Raw genomic sequence first — 22,715 nt, 5'->3', positions numbered from 1 at the left:
TCTTGGAGCTTATCCCTTGTGGATAAGGGGAATTATAGAATTGCAGTTGATAATAATTCTCATTATTTATCTGTTTTGTATTTCATGTAAATAATTTTATTTGATCTATACCATGTTTCTATGGAACACATAGAATAGTATTATTAACCCATATGGATTTGGAAAACAAGGTTCAGAAGAATAGAGCAACTGGTCCAAAATCTCTCAGCTGGTAAACATGAAAGCCAGAATTCCAAGCCATTTCTAATTCCAAGCCTAGGGCTCTTTCAGCTTCCACATTTTGCAGAATAAATCTACTTCCTCACATCTTGCCATAATAATATGCCCTAGTGTCCTGAAAAAACAAATTGAATCAAATTATTTTGCTTGGATGAAGAAAAGCTTTCACTTACCTTAAGAAGGTCTACCACAGTCTCAGCAAATCCTACCACATACATAGCAACAGCCACTGCATTGGCAAAAGCAAAGATCAAGCCTATAGATCCACCGAACTCGGGCCCTAAGCTTCTGGAAATAAGATAGTAAGCCCCACCTAAAATAAGAAATGAACATGCTTTACACTGGGGAACTGCGAAGGGATTTAGCTTATAAGACCAAATTATTTTGAACATCTGAGAACGTTTGAAATATTAATTGTTCTAATAAAAATATGACAAATTTCTAATAATTTTAGGAATGTTATGTAACCTTAAGTAATAACTTAGCCTTTGTTAGTTCTCTGTAAATAATCTACAATAGAACTTTCCTAACTTAATAAAATCCAATTTATTGAAACCTAATCATATAAATGTTACAAATAAGAATATCGCAAACTTTACAAAAAAATATAAGAAAGGAAAAACTTTGTTTTGTAAAAAAAACCAAATAATTGAAGAGTTAAAATTAAAAAAATAAAAGAAAATTTTATATCTTAAATTTCCAGAAGTAGGCAGGCCTAGACAGAAAATGAAGTGGGTGAAGTTTATCATTGTTATACTAACTTCTTTTCTGGTATAATTTTCTGGTACATATTTGCTATGTAATAAAAGATATCTGTATAGTGCTATATATATTATCTACTCCTTGGTTATTGTCAAATACCCATTTTTATATGAAGGTGGCAAATAGGAAGAAAAGAGAGGGAGGGCTTGGAACAATCGCCTCTCCCCTGGATCTTGAAAAGGTAGTTCTACATATGGTTGTGTACTTCTGTGAACATAAAGGAGTGAGCTGGACCAGTTAACCACCTAGAGGATACTGAGAATAGACTGATGAACGTAAAAAAAAGACTAGATGTTGAGAGGCCTAGATGCTGAGAAGGAAACTAGATGTTTCCTTTGTTTGTATTACATTAAATAAATGAGCTAGCCAGTTACTTAGAGTTGATCAAAATAGAGACAGGCAGGAATAGTGAAAAGAGACATGCTATGGGTAGGACGGCATTTTAGAAGGTCTTAGGTAGGGAGACCTGGATCAGGTACCCGAGCAGAGATCTGAGGAACCAAAATGTAGTGAGAGGGGGAAGAAAGGAAGTTTGAACAATGACGAACTTCACACACTTTATTTTCTGCTTAGGCCTGCTCGTTCCTAGATGATTTGAAAGAAACTCTTCGTTTGGTTTGTTTTTATTTTCTTTTAAAGCCTCTTCTCATGGCCATTGGCCAATGGGAGCATAGTGTTGTGGGGAACACTGAGGACTTACTGAGCAGAAAGTATCAGCAATGTCAGCTGGGGCACTGGAAGGGACCTGGGAGAGAGACAGCAGGGCTTGTTCAAGGCACAAAGAAATGCCTTCTTTCTAGACACCTGGTCACTCTCTACTTTATAAGCATATTTAATCATAGGAAATGGGTCAAAAAAATCTTTTCTGGAGATCTCTTAATTTTACTCCTTAAATTTTGGGTTATTTCATTTTGTTTTAAGAGTTTGGGGACTAATTATCAATACACAGCTCTTACTTCCAACATTAAACCAACTCTAAACATAACTGCATAACCAGAGCTTGTCATCATAAGTAAATGAATGGGCTCACCTCCTCTTACAACTCCATTCGTGCAAATAGCGGACATAGAAATACCTGTGAGTGTTGTCACTACCACGCTCAGGCCAATGACGATCACTCCGAGACCTGCAAAATCCCCCAAGAAAAGTGTTTGGTTCTAGATGTCACCAGTGCTTCGGGAGACAGCAGTCTGAATCTTGTCACAGAAGGATCAGTCTCCCCATGAAAAACCTGAAATGTTCTAAAAGATCCCATTCCATGAAGAACTAGGAAGCACCTGAAATGTACTAAACTTTAAAACTGAGGCCATCTCCAGCGGTCATTTTCCAAGAAACACCAACGAGAGGAGTACAGATTAGCCTGAAAAATAAAATGTTTACCCAAGGGATGTGAAAATCTGGAAACCATAACCTGCAATGTGCCAGAGAAATCCATTAGAAAAGAGGCCACAGCTGACCAAAGTAGTCCAGGACTGTACTCACAGTACCTTATGTTTCCTTCTGCATCCAGCTCATCGTTAGCCAGACTTCAAGAATACTGGACTATATTCTTGTTCCCATCAAAAAGAAATATATAAAAAATATTTTTGCCTACCAGTAACAAGTGATGAGACCATTAGATATCTTAGAAATTTTACCTCCACGAACAAACCCGTTAGTTGCTATTGCTGAAGTTGACAACCCCGTAATAGAAGTTACCATGGTGGAAAGAAGAATTACGAGAACTCCAAGACCTGTCAGCAATGAAAGATAAAAGATATTGCATTTTACTTTTCTTCCTTGGATTTCTTATTGCCACAAACTATACTGCCTTTATTTTAAGTTTTCACGTCCAAGCTGTGAGCCCCAACGTAGTTGCTCTGTGCTAAGGAGAAACTGGTTTGCCTGGCATAAAGATCAAGTCGGAGAACTGCTCATTATGATGAAGTGAAAACTTCTAAAATGCAGCCCTGGAAAGGAAAAGTTGACTTACGATGGTGTCCTGGGAGAGAAACTACCTTGGCTGTGAAAAGAGAAAACATGACATTTGACCTTCTCTCTTGCTTGAGAGGAACCTGAATGAGAAAGTTGGAGGTTTGACAAAGGTTAAATCCTTCCCCATTCTTCTTGCATCTCTCTTGCCTGGAAGGGAGTGGGGAGTGGAGAACCAATTTGGATTACCTTTGAAAACACTCCCGAAAGGTCAGTGGTGAACTATTTGAGTCTGTGTTGCCTTTACCTTACAAATGATTGTGCGGGTCACAAGTTTAATTACCTCCTCTGACATATCCATTTGTGGCAATAGCAGAGGTGGATAAACCAGTGATAGCAGTCACTGTCACAGCTAAGCCAATGACAATCACACCAAGACCTCAGTTGAGAGAGGAAAAATAAAGGCAATTAATCAGTGGAACAATTCATTAGATCGTTTACATAAAAACCAGCAAGTCTAGGGTAATCACCAAAGGACCACATTTGAGTTAACAAGTTGGCCCGAAATCCCCACAGACTAAGTGTTCGGCTTTGAAGTTTTTTGCCTAGGGTAGTATAAATTCTAAGGCTAAGATGCGCATGAGAAGCTGCACATGACTGAGCAAACTACAGCTGGTCAAAATTTGATGTGAACCCAATTCTTGATGAAGTTCCAGATATGTATAAACATAATAATTGCTCTAAGCAATACCAAGCTGTTAGTATAACTAAAGAGTAAATGTTCATCTTTCCAGGTAACTATCTTTTGATGTACATTTGGTTGTGTTGGAGTGGAAAGTTACATACAATGTACCAAATCATTCATCTGGCAGATAAGTGGAAAGAATCGAAATTAACAACTTTCACTAATTGGCTTTATGACCTCTGGCAAGTTGTTTATTTTGTGAGCCAAAAGTGGCAATGAAATTAAAAAGAATTCATGTGTAAAGTGGCTAGTACAATGCATAATGCACAGAATACAGTAGAGTCTGTGGCACTGCTTTTAGATCATATCTACAATAGTCAATTGTTTATTAAAAACTTACTATATATCCAGCTATGTGTTAGGTATCATGAGACATGCAAGGAACAAATAAAATGAAATGAAAAAAAGCTGCCCTCAAGGATCTAATGCTGCAGAAGTTCAATGATTATGAGAAAGAGAAAGCGGTAAACCAAAATTCGAAGGAAGGTAAGGCTGCCTTTGGCTTCAGGAAATACACAGCCAGAAAGATACAGAAAAGCAGCAGAATATGCTACCCCAAAATATGCCACTTTAGCATAAAGATTATTTTGCGCTAAAGGCAATTGAGAAGAAGCAGATATTTTGCCGTATTTGCCTAAAAACAGAACATAAATTTGTAAAAGTGTATCCCCTTTCCCCCATATCAGGAAGGACAGAAGTTAAATCTCCAGTAACAATTCTAGAACCTTAGCAGTTGGAGATGGTACCAGAGGAACCTATGTAACAAACTTTACTTATCTTCCGTTAGTTCCCCTATATATTTTCCTTCCTACAATTTGCCACACTAGAAACTCAGTCCTTTGCCTTTGTCTTGTCACTTCTCTAGAAATGTATCATTCTTTTGTTAAGATGCTGTATAAGCCCAACTCAAACCAACCCTTTGAGTTACTCATTGCTGTCTTCCCATATGTATGCACACTGCACATGTTAATAAAACTTCTGATTGTTTTTCTCTTATTAATCTGTCTTTTGTCAGTCTTATTTACAGGGCTTTAGCCAATGAGCCTACTCTGGGTAGTGGGAAAACAGTTTTTCCTCTCCTACAAAATTCTCCTCAATGGAGGTCAACACAGAATTCAGGGAGAGTTGTGGAGCTGAAATCACCCTGCCTCCAGCCAAAATGTTCTTGCCTGGGGCTGTTTGATGTGTCCCCCTGAATAAAATAGATGCTTATAATTGTTGTTGGTAGGTTCTCTTGTTTCAAGGATGATTAGAACAGTTCGCCAAGAGAGGCTGTGATCTCTCTATCCATGTCCTGGGAGAAGGGGAAGTGGAGAGAGTTTAAGGTTATAAATGTGGATGAGGTACTGGAGGCTAGCTCCCAGCTTTATCTCGGCTCTAGCAGAAGTCTCTAGTTTATTTTACAGTTTTAAGTACAATAGGAAGAGGATAACTGTAGACACAGTGTGCAGACTTGGACCATATTGCCTCAGCCCCTGTAGATTCTTAAAAGTTTGGCGTTGTAACAAACAGATGCCATAATTTCTTCATTTCTGTTGCAGGGATCCTGGGATGGGTATCATTACATTATATGTGGCTTTAATTTTTTATATCCCCAAAGGTGATTTCTTTTCATCTTTTGCACATTATTTTGCTCTTGCCTTTGTTTTGAGAAAATATTTAGCTCACCCTAGCAACTGCATAGGACCATATATTTTGCATTTCAAGACATTTAACCTACTCTGACTTTATTACTTCTCTACCCTTATTTTCCCCTTGTCTCTACTTTTCCAATAATTTTTAATTCAAACTTTTGCGTTGTATATATTTCTGTAAACCATATGAAATCCTGGAAAAAATTTTACACATTTAAACAGTGAAGGATTTGCTTTTCTTTCCCAGTCAAACGTAAAATCCCAGGGTAAAAGGCAACTTAAGAGAACATTCAGTTCACAGCTTTCTCAATGTGTGGTCCTTAAAACACGTACTTCAGGAAATACCCAGGGTACTCATTAAAAATGCCCAGACCTACTGCGTTTGGCTCTTTCAAAGTGAATCCTTGGATTCTGCAGGTTTGTAACTTAACTTCTCCTGTAACTCTTATGTACCTCACAGTCTGAAGACCATTGCACTACCTTAAGCCTCTCTCAATTTGCATCTGCCTATTCGGCAAGGTTCTTTATCATTTTCAAAGAATTTTTTCATTTTCAAAGAATTAATTGGGAAACAATCTAGCTTCCTAATTTTCAGATGAGAAAATAAAACTCAAGGAGTATTAATGACTTGCTTCAGGTCACATCTGCTTTTCACATCCTTCTTCTCTGCCTGATGGTTAAATTTATTAGAAATCATCTTACCCAGCCAAAGTCTCCAAGACAGAGTAAAACAACTATATGAGTTATTGGCTCATTCTACCATTTGCTTTTGGTAGAATGCCAAGACAGCCAAAACTCATGGCCTGAGAATGGTTACTTAAGGGCTATAGCTACTGTCATTCCTGACTCCAGCTTCCTTCTGGCTTTATTCCCAAGGTCTGGGCTTACAGTATATTCAGGTTTCTTTCTCAAACTATTGTTTCTTTTCTTACCCAATAAATGGTACCCAAATGGGACCCAGATGGTGACTTACTCAACTCATTTAGCTTTAAGTTTACAGCAAAAGCAAGTAAAATTGAGTAAGGGTGCTAATAAGTTTCTACTACTCATTAAAGTCTATCTTCTAAGAATTAAAAGAAAAAAAATTCCATTAAAAAATTATTAAACATCCATTTAGATAGAACTCTACTACAGTAGGGTTGAACTACTTAAATAACTTAAATAAAAGGTTCTTATTAAAACAATACTGATGCCTGAAAGTACAATAAACAAGTTTAGCAGAAGATAGGATTCTTCATACTTTATGGCTTTGCAATAAACATGAAACTGGATTGACTGTGAAGAGTAATGTAAGATCTGATTAAAGTTCAGATTATTGCCCAAACATATGGATGTTAAATAAGTTGCATTAAAAAGAATTACTCTTGCCCTTGGCTACACTCACACCTCTAAACAAAGTAATGTTTCTTGATGATCTCAATAAGTTACTAAACTGCCCTTAAAAACCTAATTTTGCATGAAACCCTGAAGCAAAAACTTGGCAATATTAAAATGCAGATTTTTCGTGGAACTGCATATACTTATTTTGGACCCTGCGGCTGTAAGCCTTCATTCGATATGCATCATAAAGCCAGCAAGCAGCCCTTTGTCAGGAACCCAGCAGTTGCCGAACTCGAAACATGGAAAAGCTATGGGAACTGGTACCAGTGTTTCAGTTTATAACTTAGTTCTTTCTTTTTCAGGGTTAGTCTGCTGGTGATTTTGAACCTGTTTTGAGGAGCAAAGACAATAAATAATGATGAAGTACCTTCTGAGTGTGAATTAAGATACATTCTGGAATGATATCTGAAAGCACATCTTAAGCTCTATGTTCTTGATGCTAATGATTTATAAGTCTTCCCCCAAAGTGGATCTATAATATATTTTCCATATGTAGAGTAGAACATCATTAATTTTTATCACATTAAATCAGTACCTATGATAAAATTTAAATAAATTTTTTATATAAATTTTATTAATATTCTCTTAATAAAAAAAGATTTGCCACAGGAAATAATACCTTAAATGGAACATAATATTTAAAACATTAAATAATCACAATCATTTCAACATTTTTTCCATTTAGAAAAATTAGCAATAGTTATATATACATTATCTCAGTCATTTTATCTATTATTTTAAGCAATACTTTATTAAACTTTATTTTTTTACTGTGGATATCTGAAAGTAACACAATTATTTTCTTTGGAAAATGTTCAACAATTCAGCATTTTTATTAGTCAGGTCACATTTTCACCAGTTTTCACACAAGTTATTTTTAGTTAATGAAGTTTTGCCAATAATTATAAGAAAGATACTATTATAAATGTCAATATGTCTCCACATATTAATACTATTGTTTAAAATGAATGTGTCTGTATATACCTGTACACCTAAAACTTCACAAAAAGATAGGGATATCTCCTTAAGCATTTATCTGGTTGGCAAGCTGGAAAATTCCAGTCTCCCAGGAGTCACTGCTTCACCTTTCCTCTCTGACAAACATTGTCTAAGAGGCAAAGTTTAAAAGCCCAAATGCAGATTATTTCTGTGACCTTCATCTCACATTCAGCATTAATGGTGAAAACAAATTGCTTATTGAGTTTATAATGATGTACACAGAAAATTATATAGGAGAGGAAAAAATGCTTACCGATTCCAGCTTCTCCAACAATCCAAGAGAGGCGAATGAAGAGCATGACACCCCAGATATTCAGCATGCATCTTACCTGTGGATTGAAGGAGCATTGAAAGAGATGAGAAATGATAGAGGGCAAAACTCAGGTCTTTGTAACTCTGGTGTTCAGGCCTTGTCAACACTAGGTTTACCAGTTTTGGTTCGTTTTCATGTATAAACATAGGAGCTTTCTCACCAGCACACCTTTCACCCATCCAAACTTCACAGCGCCAGATTTTTCTTCTTCTTTGTTTTCAGCTTGTTCATCTCCAGGCATCCTGTCACCATTAGCAACCCTGTCAGCTGAACCTGGGGCCACCGCCACATTCTGCATTTTTACAGATAGCAAAAACACAATACATGGTCAGCAAACACATAGTTGCATAAAACTTTCAGAGGCAAATCAAAACAATTGACATAAAACTTAAGATGAATACAAAACTTTAGTCATTTTAATAAGATAATTAATGTTTGCCATGGGAAGCTGATGGCTTCGTTTCGTGAGTAATTTTAGGCACCAAGACTGTAGGAGTGGTGAAGGAACCTGGGCAATTCTCCTGGTGAAAATGTAATCTTAGGGGAAAATGGCCAGATTTGGATTTGTTTAGAACACAGAAAAGCAAAAGGGAGAAGAAGGGATATAACGAAGGGAGGAAAGTCTATAGATAGTGAATGAGGGTGTTTGAGAAGGCTTGGTTAGAGGGCTGGAAAGCTAACCTTCCTCACTAATGCAGAGTACCTGGCCTTCTTTCCATTGTTCTCTTTGGGTTTCATTATATTCATCTGAAATAATAATGATAAAACTTCTCTACTCACATCAGAGTATCTTTTTCACATCAGTGTTTTCTTTAAAAAAATAAAAAGGTTAAAGACATTGTATAGGCAACAAGAATGTTATCTCTGTAGGGAAAACTTAATTAGATTTGCCTGAGAGCTGTTGGGTGTGCTATTAGTATTGTACAGAAGGAAAGAACTCTCGTAATTAGCAAGATAGGTTGAGTAGAAATAAGAAATAGTATAAAAAATGTTAGAACTTTATTTTGTTTTTTTTCTCCCCATGACCTACTTTTGAAGAAGACCTTTCTTGTCAGTGAGATAGTCTCTGAATTCAATAGGAGGGGAAATGGCTCTGTTTCTCTCAAAAAACAACTTTCCAATTTCTCCTTTTGGTATGAATTTGATTAATTTTAGATGCATCTACTTAATTTAGCCTATCTGTCATTTACCTGGTTCTTTAATTAGACTACACCCGACTGAGCTCCCCAAAAGCCATCTTTTCCAGTAAGGGTTTTGTAAGGGTTTTAACAATTGTGGAAGCTTCTTAGATTTGGCACTTAATTACCATTATTAAAGAACAACTTTATCTTACTTAAATGGTCTAAACTTGTTTAAGCATAGAATGATGAGTTCTGACATTACTTGCTAAGACATCTTGGACAAGGGCATTTTTTTTTTCCCCTCTAAAAAGGAACTAATGTGAAATAAATATTCGGTATTTATTATAAGGCCTTATTTAGGGGCAAAGTTCTTGTGCTTGCCGTGCTCTAGGATTTTTGCTTTTGGGGGCTTTGGTGTACCACCATCCTACCCACTATAAACTGATCCTAATTTGGGTTGTTTACTCCAAATGACTTTGGCTTCTTGTCTCCTTCTTCCAACATGTTCTACTTCTCTCTGAAGGTAAGTGGTTCTCCCAACTTCGTTCCCTCATGACTTTTTTTGTGGCACTTAGGTAACCAATGCAATACAATGCAATAAGTCACTGTATGTCAACTAAATTAGAGGAAGATGGTGGTGTGGGTTACTTCTCCTCAATTCCAATCAGAGATTGTCATATAGCAGGCCATCAGTAAACACCATCAACTCCATTACGTGGACTTGAAGGCCACCTGATTGCTACCACTTAGGAGCAATAACCTAGTTTCTTATTCGTTCTTGCCTATTTCTTTTCTCTTCCTTTCCCATTGGGCATTCATTACATTTCTCACTGTTTCCTTTATGCAGTTCACATTAAAAAAGAGAGAAGAAGGAAATGAATCCCAAACAAGATTATTTTATTATCTTCCAACAACACTGAGGAAAAAAGTTAAATAATAGAGGGAACAAATTAATAGTTAAAATTTAGTTCTGAATTACCTGAGGTATGTCTTAATCTTAGGCATCCTCAGTTCCCATTGGCACAGATAATTGAAAGCTGATATCATGTTTGTATCAATGTAAGATATGGATAAAATCTATGAAAATAGAAACTGAATTAGCAGGACAGAACCTGGTGCTCTATACCAGCCAAGAATGCGAGTTATGTAGGTAACTCACAGTTTATCAGTAGCTACTTTTTAAAAACTAAAAAGAAATCAGTGAACTAATGTGGGTCCAGATATAGACCCTTAAATTTAAAAAATATATTTAATTTCTGTAGAGTATCATATTTCTAATATTTGAAATGTAAATATTCATTAGCACTGGTGGCACTCCACCTTATAGGAGGAATCTAAATTACAGACTGGCTTAATAATGTATTTTACTTACTAGAATCTATATAAAATATTATCATTTGAACATATAATCAATATAAAAGTATTAATGAGATAGTTTACATTTCTTTTTATATGTCTCTGAAATCCAGTGTGTATTTTATACTGACAGCACATTTCAACATAGACTAGACACATTTCAAGTGCTCAGTAGCTGCAAGTGACTGGTGGCTACCATATTGGATAACACATGACTATGTAATATAGCTAATTACAGATGGATGAAACATTTGAGGTTGTTCTCCAGTCAATTAAAAATCTACTTTTTTAAAATAAGGATTCTACCTTCATAAGGTAGCTGAGTGGGTCAAATGTAAATTTCATTTTCTACAACTGGAAAATCAATGAGAACAGGAAATTGAGGTGTGTTAAAATGTCCATGAATATTGAAGAGATTATTTGGTTAGGATATTCATTTATTTGACTTAATTTGAGAAAAATGTTTTACAGTGTCAATATTACAGTTAATCAAGATCCCATGGCCAGATTAAAAAGTACAAATTGCCAATTACAAAAGTGATCACAGGGATGTAAAGTACAGCATAGGGAATATAGTCAATAATATTGTGATAACCATGTATGGTGTCAGATGGGTACTAGACTTATCAGGGTGATCACTTCATAAGGTATATCAAATATCTAATCACTATGTTGTACACTGAAACTAATATAATACTGTATGTCAACTATAATTGGAAAATAAATTAATTTTAAAAATTTTATTTAAATGTTAATATGCTTAAAAAACAAAAAGATCCCACAACAAGAAACCATGAGTAGCTTTTCATTCAAGGAGAAAGCAATTTCCTTTTCTGGATTAATTAGGGATCCCACGAGACAAAATCTTAATAACTTACTTTTTAAAACTAGTCTTGGGAATAAGTTTTATTCTAGTTTTATGATTAAACCTGAACTTGAAGGTTTGGTCCAGGAAATTGCTCTGCTCTCTTGTGAACTCTGATGGTAACTGTGACCCTTAGATCTGGATTAATGAGAATATCAATGGCTGTAAAAAAACATTTTACAAAGTTGGCCAAAGGATGTACAGGATATTTAAAATTTCCCTTTAAATGAACATTTTTATCTGATAAATGCCCTTCTAGTTAGAGTTTAAGAGTTCAGTTTATCACTAGAACTTCATAATAGAAAGCAAAAAGAATATTCTATAAGGGCGTGTCCAGGAAATCATCATATATGGAAATTAGTAAAGCAATGATTTTCTGAACTATTCAAAAATAGTCATTGAAGGATGTTCGACCTTCCCTTAGGTAAATATGTTCAACCTGCTAGAGTTTCAAAGTTTTAAATATATTTATACCTTACAGGAGAAAAACCCCTCAAATGTATATTTCTTCTATTGACTGAAAAGGTCTGATAGTCAATTTATAAGTACAGAATCCAATCCATTTCCATTGCTCACTCTCATGCAGGAGCTGAAAAACCGCTGCACCATATAAATTAGTAGATTTGAAATCTAATTTTGGCTATGCAATTAATTCGGAGTGTGTCTTCCAGCAAGTTACTTAACCTTTCCCAGATACTGTAAATGAGGATAAATCCAATGGGTTTTCTGAAAACCTTACTTTGAAATGATTTACTCTAAGAAAAAATCATTTTTCTGTGTCTACCGTCTTCCTCTTCTGACATGCCTCCTTTATAAAGCCCAAACAGCAATTATAAGGTCAATTCATCATCAAAGTACTGAACAAGACTCAGGGTGGAGGGTTTATGGGGGTTCCATGGCTGCGAGCTATAACCAGTGGCTGGCAGACTCTCTCGACTGCTTCACTTTCTTAGGACGAAAGTCTCAAAGCCTAAAAGTTTTATGATTGTTGCCTGAAACCAGTTTTTCCCTTTTTACTTTGAATTAATTTGTTTGTTCATACTCCATTACCATAAATGATGACCCACAACCTTTCATAAGAGCATTTTAAATTGCATAGCTTTAGGGAATGATTATTTATTTACTAAGAGTTTTACCTGTGCATTAAGTATTCAGAGAAGATAAAATAAAGTGTGTTCACAGAAAGAAAAGAAAGAAAGAAAGAAAGAAAGAAAGAAAGAAAGAAAGAAAGAAAGAAAGAAAGAAAGAAAGGAAGGAAGGAAGGAAGGAAGGAAGGAAGGAAGGAAGGAAGGAAGGAAGGAAGGAAGGAAGGAAGAAAGAAAGAAAGAAAAGAAAGAAACCATTTGATACAAAATTTTGCTTCCCCTCAATATTGATAAACTAGTAAAGCTTCAATCACATGCAGATTAAAGAATAAATAAAAAAAATAAGATATATATTCTTTAAGTACTAAGTATATAATATTTACTACTATACATGTTTTCAAGCCTTTAGCCTTTAACCTTGGGATAGAAATTTTAGACTATCATCAAAGTAGTTCCATAAATATTTAGGCCTACATGATCCCTTCTTTATTGTTTTAAACTTTCTTTTATTATTGAAAAATTTAAACATATGCAATAGTAGGGAGAAAAATATATTTCATGTACCCACCACAGCTTCAACAATTATCAAAATATGATCAATGTTATTCCACCTAAACCTCTCAGACCACTGCTACTGGATTGCTTTAAAACCAACCCCAGTAAGGACCAGGTAATTCCTAATGCTCTTTCAAAATAAAGAACATATAATTCTAATATTTCTATAACTTAATGATTAATATTATTATGTTTGTACATTTCTAGGCCTTTTTAATGAAGGGGAGTATTTTAAATTGTGAAAATGAACAAACAAAACAAAACAGAAACAGACTCACAGATACAGAGAACGAACTGATGTTTGCCAGATGGGAGGGGGGTGAAGGATGGGCGAAAAAGGTGAAGGAGATTAAGAAGTATAAACTGCCAGTTATAAAATTAGTCATGGGGATGTGATGTCATAGGATATGTATTCAATAGTATAATAACTGTATGGTGACAGATGATTACTATACATCATGGTGATCAATTCGTAATGTCTAATCACTTGAAACTAACATAATATTGTCAACTATAATTAAAAAATAAAGAAGAAAATGAGATAGTTTTTTTTCATGTTTTAAAACCATTCCTCTAAATCACTACCATGCTCACAATTTATAATTACATTATTTTTACATTAAAAACATAGTTCACAAACATATTGACTTATATTTTTGGTAACTTAAGCCAAAAGGTAGTGATATGTGATAAACCATGATAAACCAGCATAAGAAAGTAAAATTAAAAGATTCTTAATACTTTCCACATATACTTTAAGGGAACTCTCACTCTACTTATTATTTATCACTGAACTGTTTATAATGTGAAATTCATCTTTTCTGTTTGTTTGTTTTCACGAAGTATTTTAATAGTGAGAGCTCCCAGGTGTAGCCTTGGATACCTAAAGCTCTAACAAGTATTAGAATGAGCCCTTAGTTGCAGTGTTTTACTCCAACAAATATTTTAGGGGTAGCTTTTGATTATCACTGGCCTTCAAGGCATTTATTGCCTCGATTTTAATGTCTATTTTATTTGTTTTGGCGATTATTTCTAATTTTGATTAGCCTCGATTTGAATGCTAAAGTTCCAAACTTGCACTTTGAAATACTTTAGAAAATATTATTTTCTGAACACACTTATACATTATGGGTGTCCTTTTACAGAAGATAAGCATTTATACATTGATATAAGTGGTTTAATGCTTGTTAACTTGACTGTGTGTCCTTTATTGCTACCCATAGCAATGCCACTTGACTTACGAAATAAAATTTTAGAGAGTACAGATCAAATCTCTTTAACTCACATTATACAGCAGCTCTTGTGAATAAATGGCCAATAAATGCTTTTCACTATAATAAAAATTGAGACTTACAATTAATTCTGTAGGGGAAGCAACACCATCTCTTGCACAGTCCCCAAAATAAGAAAGGAGCTGAGATCTCCTGCTCAGCCCATCATGACTGAGGTGCGATTTCTTCTTTGTATCTGAGTTCCACCATTTTCTACAGCTATCAAATGAGCTGAAACAAACTGCTACAGGAGAGGAGGCTGAGGATAACATATAGTAATAAAGAGCATGGACTCTTTATCAACTTATTAGTCATATGAACTTTGCTTCTTGACCTCGGAAGCTTGATTTCTCTAAGTCATTGTTTTCTCTTATAAAAGATCCACAGAATTTTATAAACCTTTCATCATCTATAAAATATCAATAGTAATAGTACCTAACTTAAAAAGCTGTGATAAGGATTGGGCGAGAATGTGTCAAGTGTGAACACCATGTCTGATACATGAAAAATCTCAGTAAAAAGTGTGTTATTCAATGTCAGAGTCAGTCTTAATGTTCTTATTCATAAATTACCTTAAGTTCCTGACAGCCTAATGATCAAAGTATAATGTCATTCTATTGTTTTTATTTTGGATCAGTTTTTAAACAGCAGGCTTCCTTAAGAATAATATTTCCATTTTAATTTTTATAGCTATTTATACTGTTCATAGACAATTTCAGTGACATAAGACTTTGATAGAAAAGCTATGCATTTTCCTGAATCTCTTATAACTAACTATATTTTCCTGAAATGTTAACAACAATGGTGCTTAGTAAAACTGAAAAGCAGTTCCATTGTGGTTAGCCCTGTAGTTTGGAATTTTGTATGAAAAGCCGGCCATAAGAATTAAGCTGGATACTAAAAGTGGAATTATTTTTACAAAGTAAAAATACCAGATTATTCTTTGCCAGGTGTATAGTGATCATTATACATGTTTTGATACAGAAAGATCTCCAAAATATATTGTTTAGCAAAAACCCCAGAGTTTAAGACAACGTGTAAAATACATCCCAACACATATTCGAAAAGAAAAACATAGACAGAAAATTAGATAGGAATAAATATATGTTTGTATAGGCACAGAAAACCTCTGGAGGGATTTATAAGAAACTCTTCATAATGATTGTCCTGGAGAATACATTAGATAAGAGATATTTAATTACATATATGTATATGTATGTGTGTGTGTGTGTATATATATATTTTTAAATATATATATATACAGTACTTGTTAAATATTATATCAGTTTAGTACTTGTTAAATATTGTACCCATGTATATTTTACTTTAAAAATAAAAATAGGCTAGTATAAAAATTATCATCATCATTAACAAACATTTATTGAATTTCCACCAATCATAGACAATGTGCTGGACTTTATATGGATATAAACTCTAATTTTCACAAGTATCTTGCAAGATCAGTTGAGGTTCTGTAGCTTGTATAATACTGTAGAACATGTAAAAGATGGAGTAAGTTTTTTCTGCTTTTACCTAGAGTTTTCAGAAGTCCTTAATTCAGAGCTACCAGTATAGGCATTTAGCTTTTTACTACATAGAAAATGAAAATGATTTCTTCAACTATGATCTCAAATCATTGGGATTAAAAATTCTGTCAATATCTATCACTCCTAGAGTTTCTTTTAAGATAGAGACTTAATGTCTTTCAAACTTTTTAAAAATTTTACCTATGAGGACAAAATTTGCACAAAAACCAACTGGCTTCTGACTAAATATGTTCTGCCATTTAGTATGAATGTCTCATTCCTATGTGGCTTTTTAAAGCAATATAATTATGGATACAAAAAGTATCACCAAACTTTTATTATTTCAATTACTTTCCACTTTTAAATTAAAAAAAAAAAACACTATCATTTACAATTTTGGCATACAAAATCTGTGATATATCTGAGTATTATTATATAATGTTTGTTCTATTAATCATTTCTGGTTGTGATTTAAGAAACTATCATAAAAGCGTCAAGGGCCACAAGGAGGTAGCAACATAGCTATATTACATTTCAGGTCTTTATCTTTACTTGGGAGTATTGAGTGAGGAAAAACAGGAGAAATAGTAGTAGCCAATTCACTGGCAAGGAAGACAGAGATGAATTGAATAAAGCCCTGACTGTTAATGTCTACAATCAAAGGATAGCATAGAAATAGGACATGCGGAGAGACAGACTTGTTCTTATAACTTAAGGGATACTAGAATGGTCCTGGCTATAGGAATGTGCCCATTGTAGATTCTGCTTTTTTATTTGAATTCTGCTCCCAGTTCAGTCAGCTATGTGGATCCTTCTGTATGATTTAACCAAAATGAAGTACTCTAGATAAATAAGGATCAAGTTCATAAAAAGGGTAACTTATTACTATAGTCATTCAAATGATTATTCAGGGCATGGAGCTTAAACAATTTTTAATTTATTTAATTTACCAATTTTTTTTGTATCTAAGAAAAAAGCACTTTAGATCAAAGTTAAGTCCTTAGTCTCATTTTATCCTTTCAAAAAGAATATGATATCCCCAACATCTATCAAATCTGTTAAATGCAGTTATTGCATTCCTACTTTGTGGCCATTTAGATGACTTTCTGACAATGTTCCCTCAGAGTTTTTCTCTCCTTGTATAAAGATTTACATGTTATGGCTTTAGAAATTGTAAATAGCTACTCTTCTCTCTTTAGAATATTGGTCCTAAGAACAATGTGAGTTGACTCTATTTCCTTTCTAATGGAGTTAAAATTTTTTTTTCTTTTGTTGTAAGTCAGGGAAGGGGGCGAATGAGAATATTTATATTTTGGTCACAATTTTATGAAAGATGCAGCTTTAAAAATCATCATGTGTAATGAAGTAGAGTACAGTGAAATAGAATTTCAGGTCTTTTTTTAGAGGACTTTGGCTCATTTTACTTCTTCAGAATGAATTGAAATCTCTTTATAATAACCTAAATTTCTCTTTCTGTCCCCCCAACATCTTAGAAACTCCTTGTGCCCTCTTTGCTCAGCCTTCTTTCTCCTCTTTCTTTTTGCCTTTTCCTTTTTTTCTTCCTTCAAATAGAAAAGGAAAGTGACAGCTCAGTCTGAATCCAAGAGCTTCAAATTTCCCCCGTCTCAAAAATCTTCATGGAGACTGCGATTTCTTCTGACATTACCACACTGCTAACTTCTTTTGATTAAAGCATCAGATATCTCAGATAAAGTGTAAATCTTATGTCTATAAAGGGACCAGATGTGTAGGAAAGTATCGGCAATATAGTATATAGGCCAAGTAAATTTTGGTGGGGAGGAGGGATAACAGTATAGAATTCAGAGCGTGGGCTCCTCCTCAGGAAGTCTCTCAATCTCAGGTGGTAGGACCCAGACTCAGAGACCCTAACAGCCAATGCAAACAAGTTTTGGAGATAGGTTTTTCTTATGAAAAGAAGGATGAACTTAAACTAAAAGGAAATTTTCACCTTTATTAACATCTTTCATGAAAGCAATATTTTTAGAATCCCTGGAGTGAGTAATCATTTAATAAACAATTACTGGATGAATGAGTGAATATGAAAAAAATTATTTCAATCATTTTTTTTTCTTATCTCAAAACTTGGGCAAGAGTAAACTGCTTTTGGATATGTGACAGTTAATTATTCTTCTTAGCAAGTAATTATATCCATAAAAAATGATATTCATTCCCAACTGTGTTCCAGAAAAACAGGAAGAGAAAGTGCATCAACATATTTTAGAGCAAGTTATTGAAGAAGAACTCTACTAAGCTTATAAATGATTTGCTGCAAGATTAGAAAAAGTGCTGCCTCATGTTTCTGGCAGATTTGGAACCTTGGCTATATTCCTTAAATAATAAAAAGTGTAACCACATCTGCTGCTTCTGTACTTAAATTTAATTTAGTTACTTTTATATGCTTAAGTGCACTCAGGAGCCTCAGGCAAAGCTTTGAAGAGGAAGGGATAAAATGCCGAATCTTATAAATCTCTGCTGTCTCTTTAAAGAATATAAAAAATATCCATGTGCACTAAAGGCTGGCACCACACTATTAACTACAGCAAGCACCAGTGATTTTTTTTTTAATAACTGTTGTAGAAGCATTGATACTAAGGTGAAACTAGCTTAGTATTCAGTTTGACATGTTTAACCATGTGTGAATTGAGTAGACTACAATTCTAAACAAGATACAACGTATTGCCTAACTTTCAGAGTCAGTTCTCTAGTTCTCCGTCATCAGTTACCATTTGTGAAACACTGTGTATTTTCTGTTTATTGGGAACTAGGGATCGTCATATAAGTAAGATGGATGGTTTGGAATAGACCTCGTCATTGGATGTTTTTATATTCAGAGCAGGAAGTCACCTGAAGGAGGAAGCCATATACCTGTTTGTGCCCTTAAACTTACCTTTGAAAGTTGCTCGTGAATCTCGAGCAGGCTGGGTCGTTGGATCTTGGGCCCACTGAAGCTGCCAGTGTTGCGATAGTACTCGATCTTGGGAACAGCATCCATGGTGTTGTGGCCAAAGGTTTGTAGGTAGTATGTGTTTGTGTGAGAATCATAAGCATGAAAAGTGGCATCTGTTTTAGCTGTTTCTCCATTTTGAAGGAAATCATTGTAGCACTCCTGTTTCCCAGGCCTGAAGCTGATTCTGAATCTGTTCTGGGCTTCACCCCCAAAAGAGGTTTCCTCATAATGTGGAGGGTTGGGGTTGTTATCCGCTGCTGCACTGCTCTCATGACTCTCATTTATGACATTAACTTGAAAGCGATTAGTATTACTGGGCACTGAATCCAGAAATACATTGGAAGAGTTGTTCAGTGACATCTTCCAAACTGGATTTTTTTGGGAGAGAGGGGGCGGGCGGGGGGAGGATTAAGCTATCTACTTTATGATTGTTTTTTTTTTAAATCTATATATTTTCTTCTCAAAATAAACACCAATGTGTTCACATTAGAAAGCTCCTGGGTTTTGTTCTAGAAGAACTCAATAAGTGGATTCTTGATGTATTGTCTCCTATACAATCTTCACATTGTTCTTCAAAGCTGTCATTGAAAAAGAAAATTAAACTGTTCTAAGTAATATAAATATATTTAACTAGGAGTGGGGGTATGAGAAACAGTTTTCTGTCACAAGACATATCGTTTCAAATTCATTTCATTAAAAATTACCTGTCCAGGCACCTTAATCACCTGAGCAATTAAATCCCATAATAAATAACTGAGGACTTGTTTTGGCAAAAAGAATTTCCATGAAAATGTTAACTGTGTTTGTAATATTTGCTTGTATTCTGTGCAGTTGGATTCACTATGACTTTGGAAAAGATATAACTACTGATTTAGTGTAGTAAGAGCTGATGAGAATATTCTTAGCCTGAAACACAGTTCATTGACTATACTAAATGTTGAAATTGTAAAGTATTTTATGATTGATATATATATATACTATGTGATAAATAAGATTAAAAATATTTCTAAAACTTCTAAAAATATATAATCTTGTTAATTTATAAAAATATGTCCTGTCAAAATGATGTTTCTGTAAATTCTCAGATCTTTTGTTAGCTTTCAAAATGTTTGACTTGCTCATAAATTTGTTTTACAAATGCTATTATAAAATCTTTAAAATAACATATGAGTTTTCAGGGTAAGGAAATAAATCACAATCCTCAATAAAGTCATATGCTATATTTAGGTAAAATAATCAAGCTCTACTGATTCTCGTTAATGATATATTTTCAATCTTCATTGAGAAGTTTTCTTTTGATTGTCAGTTAAATGGATTATATAATCATTTTCATAATCCATGTTATAACCTCATCTAAGAACATTCTTTTACTAGAATATTATCTCTTTATTTATACCTTAAAATTTGACCCTTCAAAGAAAGTTCCAGAAAAATAAATACAAATAAAATTTGTCTCTCTCTTGAAATTATTAAAGCTATTACTCTGAATTAAAACAAACAAACAAACAAACAACAACAACAAAAAACCTTAATTTCAACCTTCAAATAGAATAACCTTTCCTGGAGAAATTATAAGTAAATCTGTTATCTCTTTAGCTTTTATAGAATATCCCACTTCTCTTCATAATCCTTGATATCTTTGCCTTTACACCACTCTTCAGAATCTACTTTATGACATAATGTTACTTGTAATTTTTCCCTTGCTCAGAAATGTTTAACTTACCACCTAGGAGCCTTCTTCTCAGGAAGCATAACCCGCTTCGGCATCACCCGGGCATATATGGGGCACTTAGCTTTCAGCTCAGAACCTTAGGCTGCTTCTCATTGGTTAGCATCTTCCTTGAAAGAGAGGAATGAGCAATGATTGGCCTGGAATAATACTGTAATTCCCACCCAGTCATTAGCCCTGAGGAACCTTAAGTACTACACCAACTAGTAACTAGTAGTAAACCATTAATCCTTTTAGGCAGGAAGTCAAATAAAGTTTCTTTAATTCATAAGGGGAGTTGTATTACTCAACAGCAATCATCCAACAAAATATGAGCAGTGCTTCGGTTGTTCGGAACTAAATAAATTGAACACCATCATCTTACTTCACATGATTCTTAGTGAGCTCCTATTGTTCAGCATGTACTGCAAAATATAGTCCTCTAGGGAAAATTGTTATACTTTGTAACTAGAAAATGGTATTTGAGATTATTTTAACTTGCTTATAGTGCATACTACCTTGATTCTTCTCTGCATGGGAAGCGAGCAGATTGAGAGTGGAATTAATGATTTATAGAAAACATTTCTACCGAGTGGGAAAATGTTTTTAAGAAGAAATCGGACTGTGGATAAGTTTCTCAGTGGCACTGCTAAATGATCTTTTTGTCTTCCTCTGGCAAAACATTTCTATCAAACCCAATTTTTGAGTTTTGTTGAGGAAAAGGTTTTGCTCAAATCTGTGAGGTGGTGATTATTAAGACAGCACAAACAATTCCTCCGTTCAGGTTCTGTTATGATTTTTGACTGGGATGACTGAATGAGTCCTCCTAGTGTTTTATAAGGAACTATCCAAGAGCGTTCCAGATGCTTGAGCAGCATGGTTGTGGTATGATACAGTGATTACATAAGTCTCTGGAGTGAGAGCGCTCAATTTCCATCCTGGTCCTGCCACTTTCTATCTGTGTGATCTCTGGCAAGCTACTCAGTCTCTCTCTGGCCTTAATTTTTTTTATCTGTAAAATGCAATTGTGGATAATAATGGTACCTATCTTATTGTAGAGTTATCGTCAGTCTATTTGTGTATAGGGTTTAGAACAGCACCCATTTATACTTAGTTTATGCTTAGCACTTGCTTTTACAATTTTAGCAACATTTACAATTGGTGACTTTTATTTAGTCACATCTGGGGTGAATCATTAAAGACTGGGATAGGTATTGTGCCTATTAAAATAGGGGGAACGGTGGGTTGATAAGCAGGTTCTAGACTGTAGAAAGGGATCTGGAGATACCTAAGTAAAACCCCCTAGAAGCTCTTAGTCAGGGAAATGTCATGTTAATCAGTAGGCTAATGTCATGGGCTGTGTCAGATATAAAGATAGAATTGTAAGTCTCTACCTATAACTCCTGTACTTAAACGCCACTGGTACAAGGCATTTGTCTCTCTTCTACAAAAGATTCTGACTCCCCATGGGAAAGGTAGTCAGTAATGTGAATTAGTCACATTTCAGATTCAACTGGGAGGGGGTGGTTATTTAAATTAGCTGAGATGAAGCTGAGACCCAAAACAAGTCCTATTAACTGTCCCTAAATGAATTGAATTCCATCATCGTATTTCACATGATTCTTAGTGACCTCCTGTTGTTCAGTATGTGCTGCAAAATATAATTGCTATACTTTGTAACTAGACAATGGTATTTGAAATTGTTTTAACTTGCTTATAGACAGGAGCTGTGAGCTTGCTTGCAGTTACTTCTGCCACCTCTCGTCTCCCTTTCCTTCAACTGTTCCCTCATCGTCACCCTCTTTCAAGAGCCTACCTATTTCTTATTTTCTTTTTCATTTTTTTTTGTGTGTGGGGGGGAGGGCCAGTTAGAGAATGGACATTTACTATATTTTGCGTCCCAGATATGGAGCTAGGCAGGTTTTTTGTTGTTATCGTTTGTTTTTGGTTTTAGTAAAATACACTTAATATAAAATTACCATCCTAACCATTTTTAAGTGTAAGGTTCAGTGATGTTAAATATATTCACATTGTTGTTCAACCATCACCACCATCCATCACTATAAATCTTTTCATCTTGTAAAATAAATTCCATACCTCTTAAACAATAACTCCCTGTTCTTCCCACCCCCATCATGGCAACCAACATTATACTTTCTGCTTTTATGATTTTGACTACTCTATATACCTCATGTAAGTTGAATTATACAGTATTTTACTTTTTGCGACTAGCTTATTTCACTTTGTATAGTGTCCTTAGGTTCATTCATGTTGCAGCATATTGCAGAATCTCCTTC

The 22,715-nt window shown here is 34.6% G+C and overlaps 1 protein-coding gene across 3 annotated transcripts in view; it reads right to left on the bottom strand.

Annotated features, from left to right (window-relative positions):
• SLC12A1 (solute carrier family 12 member 1) overlaps window positions 1–20,512 on the bottom strand; it is an 82,351-nt gene extending 61,839 nt beyond the window's left edge. Inside the window, exons 1-6 of one of the 3 annotated variants that reach the window (XM_016163243.2) lie at window positions 20,434–20,512; window positions 18,651–19,288; window positions 8,124–8,255; window positions 7,904–7,979; window positions 2,012–2,107; window positions 393–532 (exon numbers count right to left, since the gene is read on the bottom strand). In XM_016163243.2, the coding sequence (XP_016018729.2) occupies window positions 393–532; window positions 2,012–2,107; window positions 7,904–7,979; window positions 8,124–8,255; window positions 18,651–19,070 (864 nt within the window). In that variant the 5' untranslated portion in view covers window positions 19,071–19,288; window positions 20,434–20,512. Of the gene's footprint in view, window positions 1–392; window positions 533–2,011; window positions 2,108–2,618; window positions 2,715–3,235; window positions 3,332–7,903; window positions 7,980–8,123; window positions 8,256–18,650; window positions 19,289–20,433 lie in introns of all 3 variants that reach the window. The other 2 variants (XM_016163242.2, XM_016163241.2) reach the window with 2 other exon arrangements.
• Between the last annotated feature and the right edge of the window lie 2,203 nt (window positions 20,513–22,715).

Source organism: Rousettus aegyptiacus, unplaced genomic scaffold (assembly GCF_014176215.1).
Source record: "Rousettus aegyptiacus isolate mRouAeg1 unplaced genomic scaffold, mRouAeg1.p scaffold_m13_p_3, whole genome shotgun sequence".
Lineage (NCBI taxonomy): Eukaryota > Metazoa > Chordata > Mammalia > Chiroptera > Pteropodidae > Rousettus > Rousettus aegyptiacus.
This window is presented reverse-complemented; position numbering and strand designations above follow the sequence as displayed.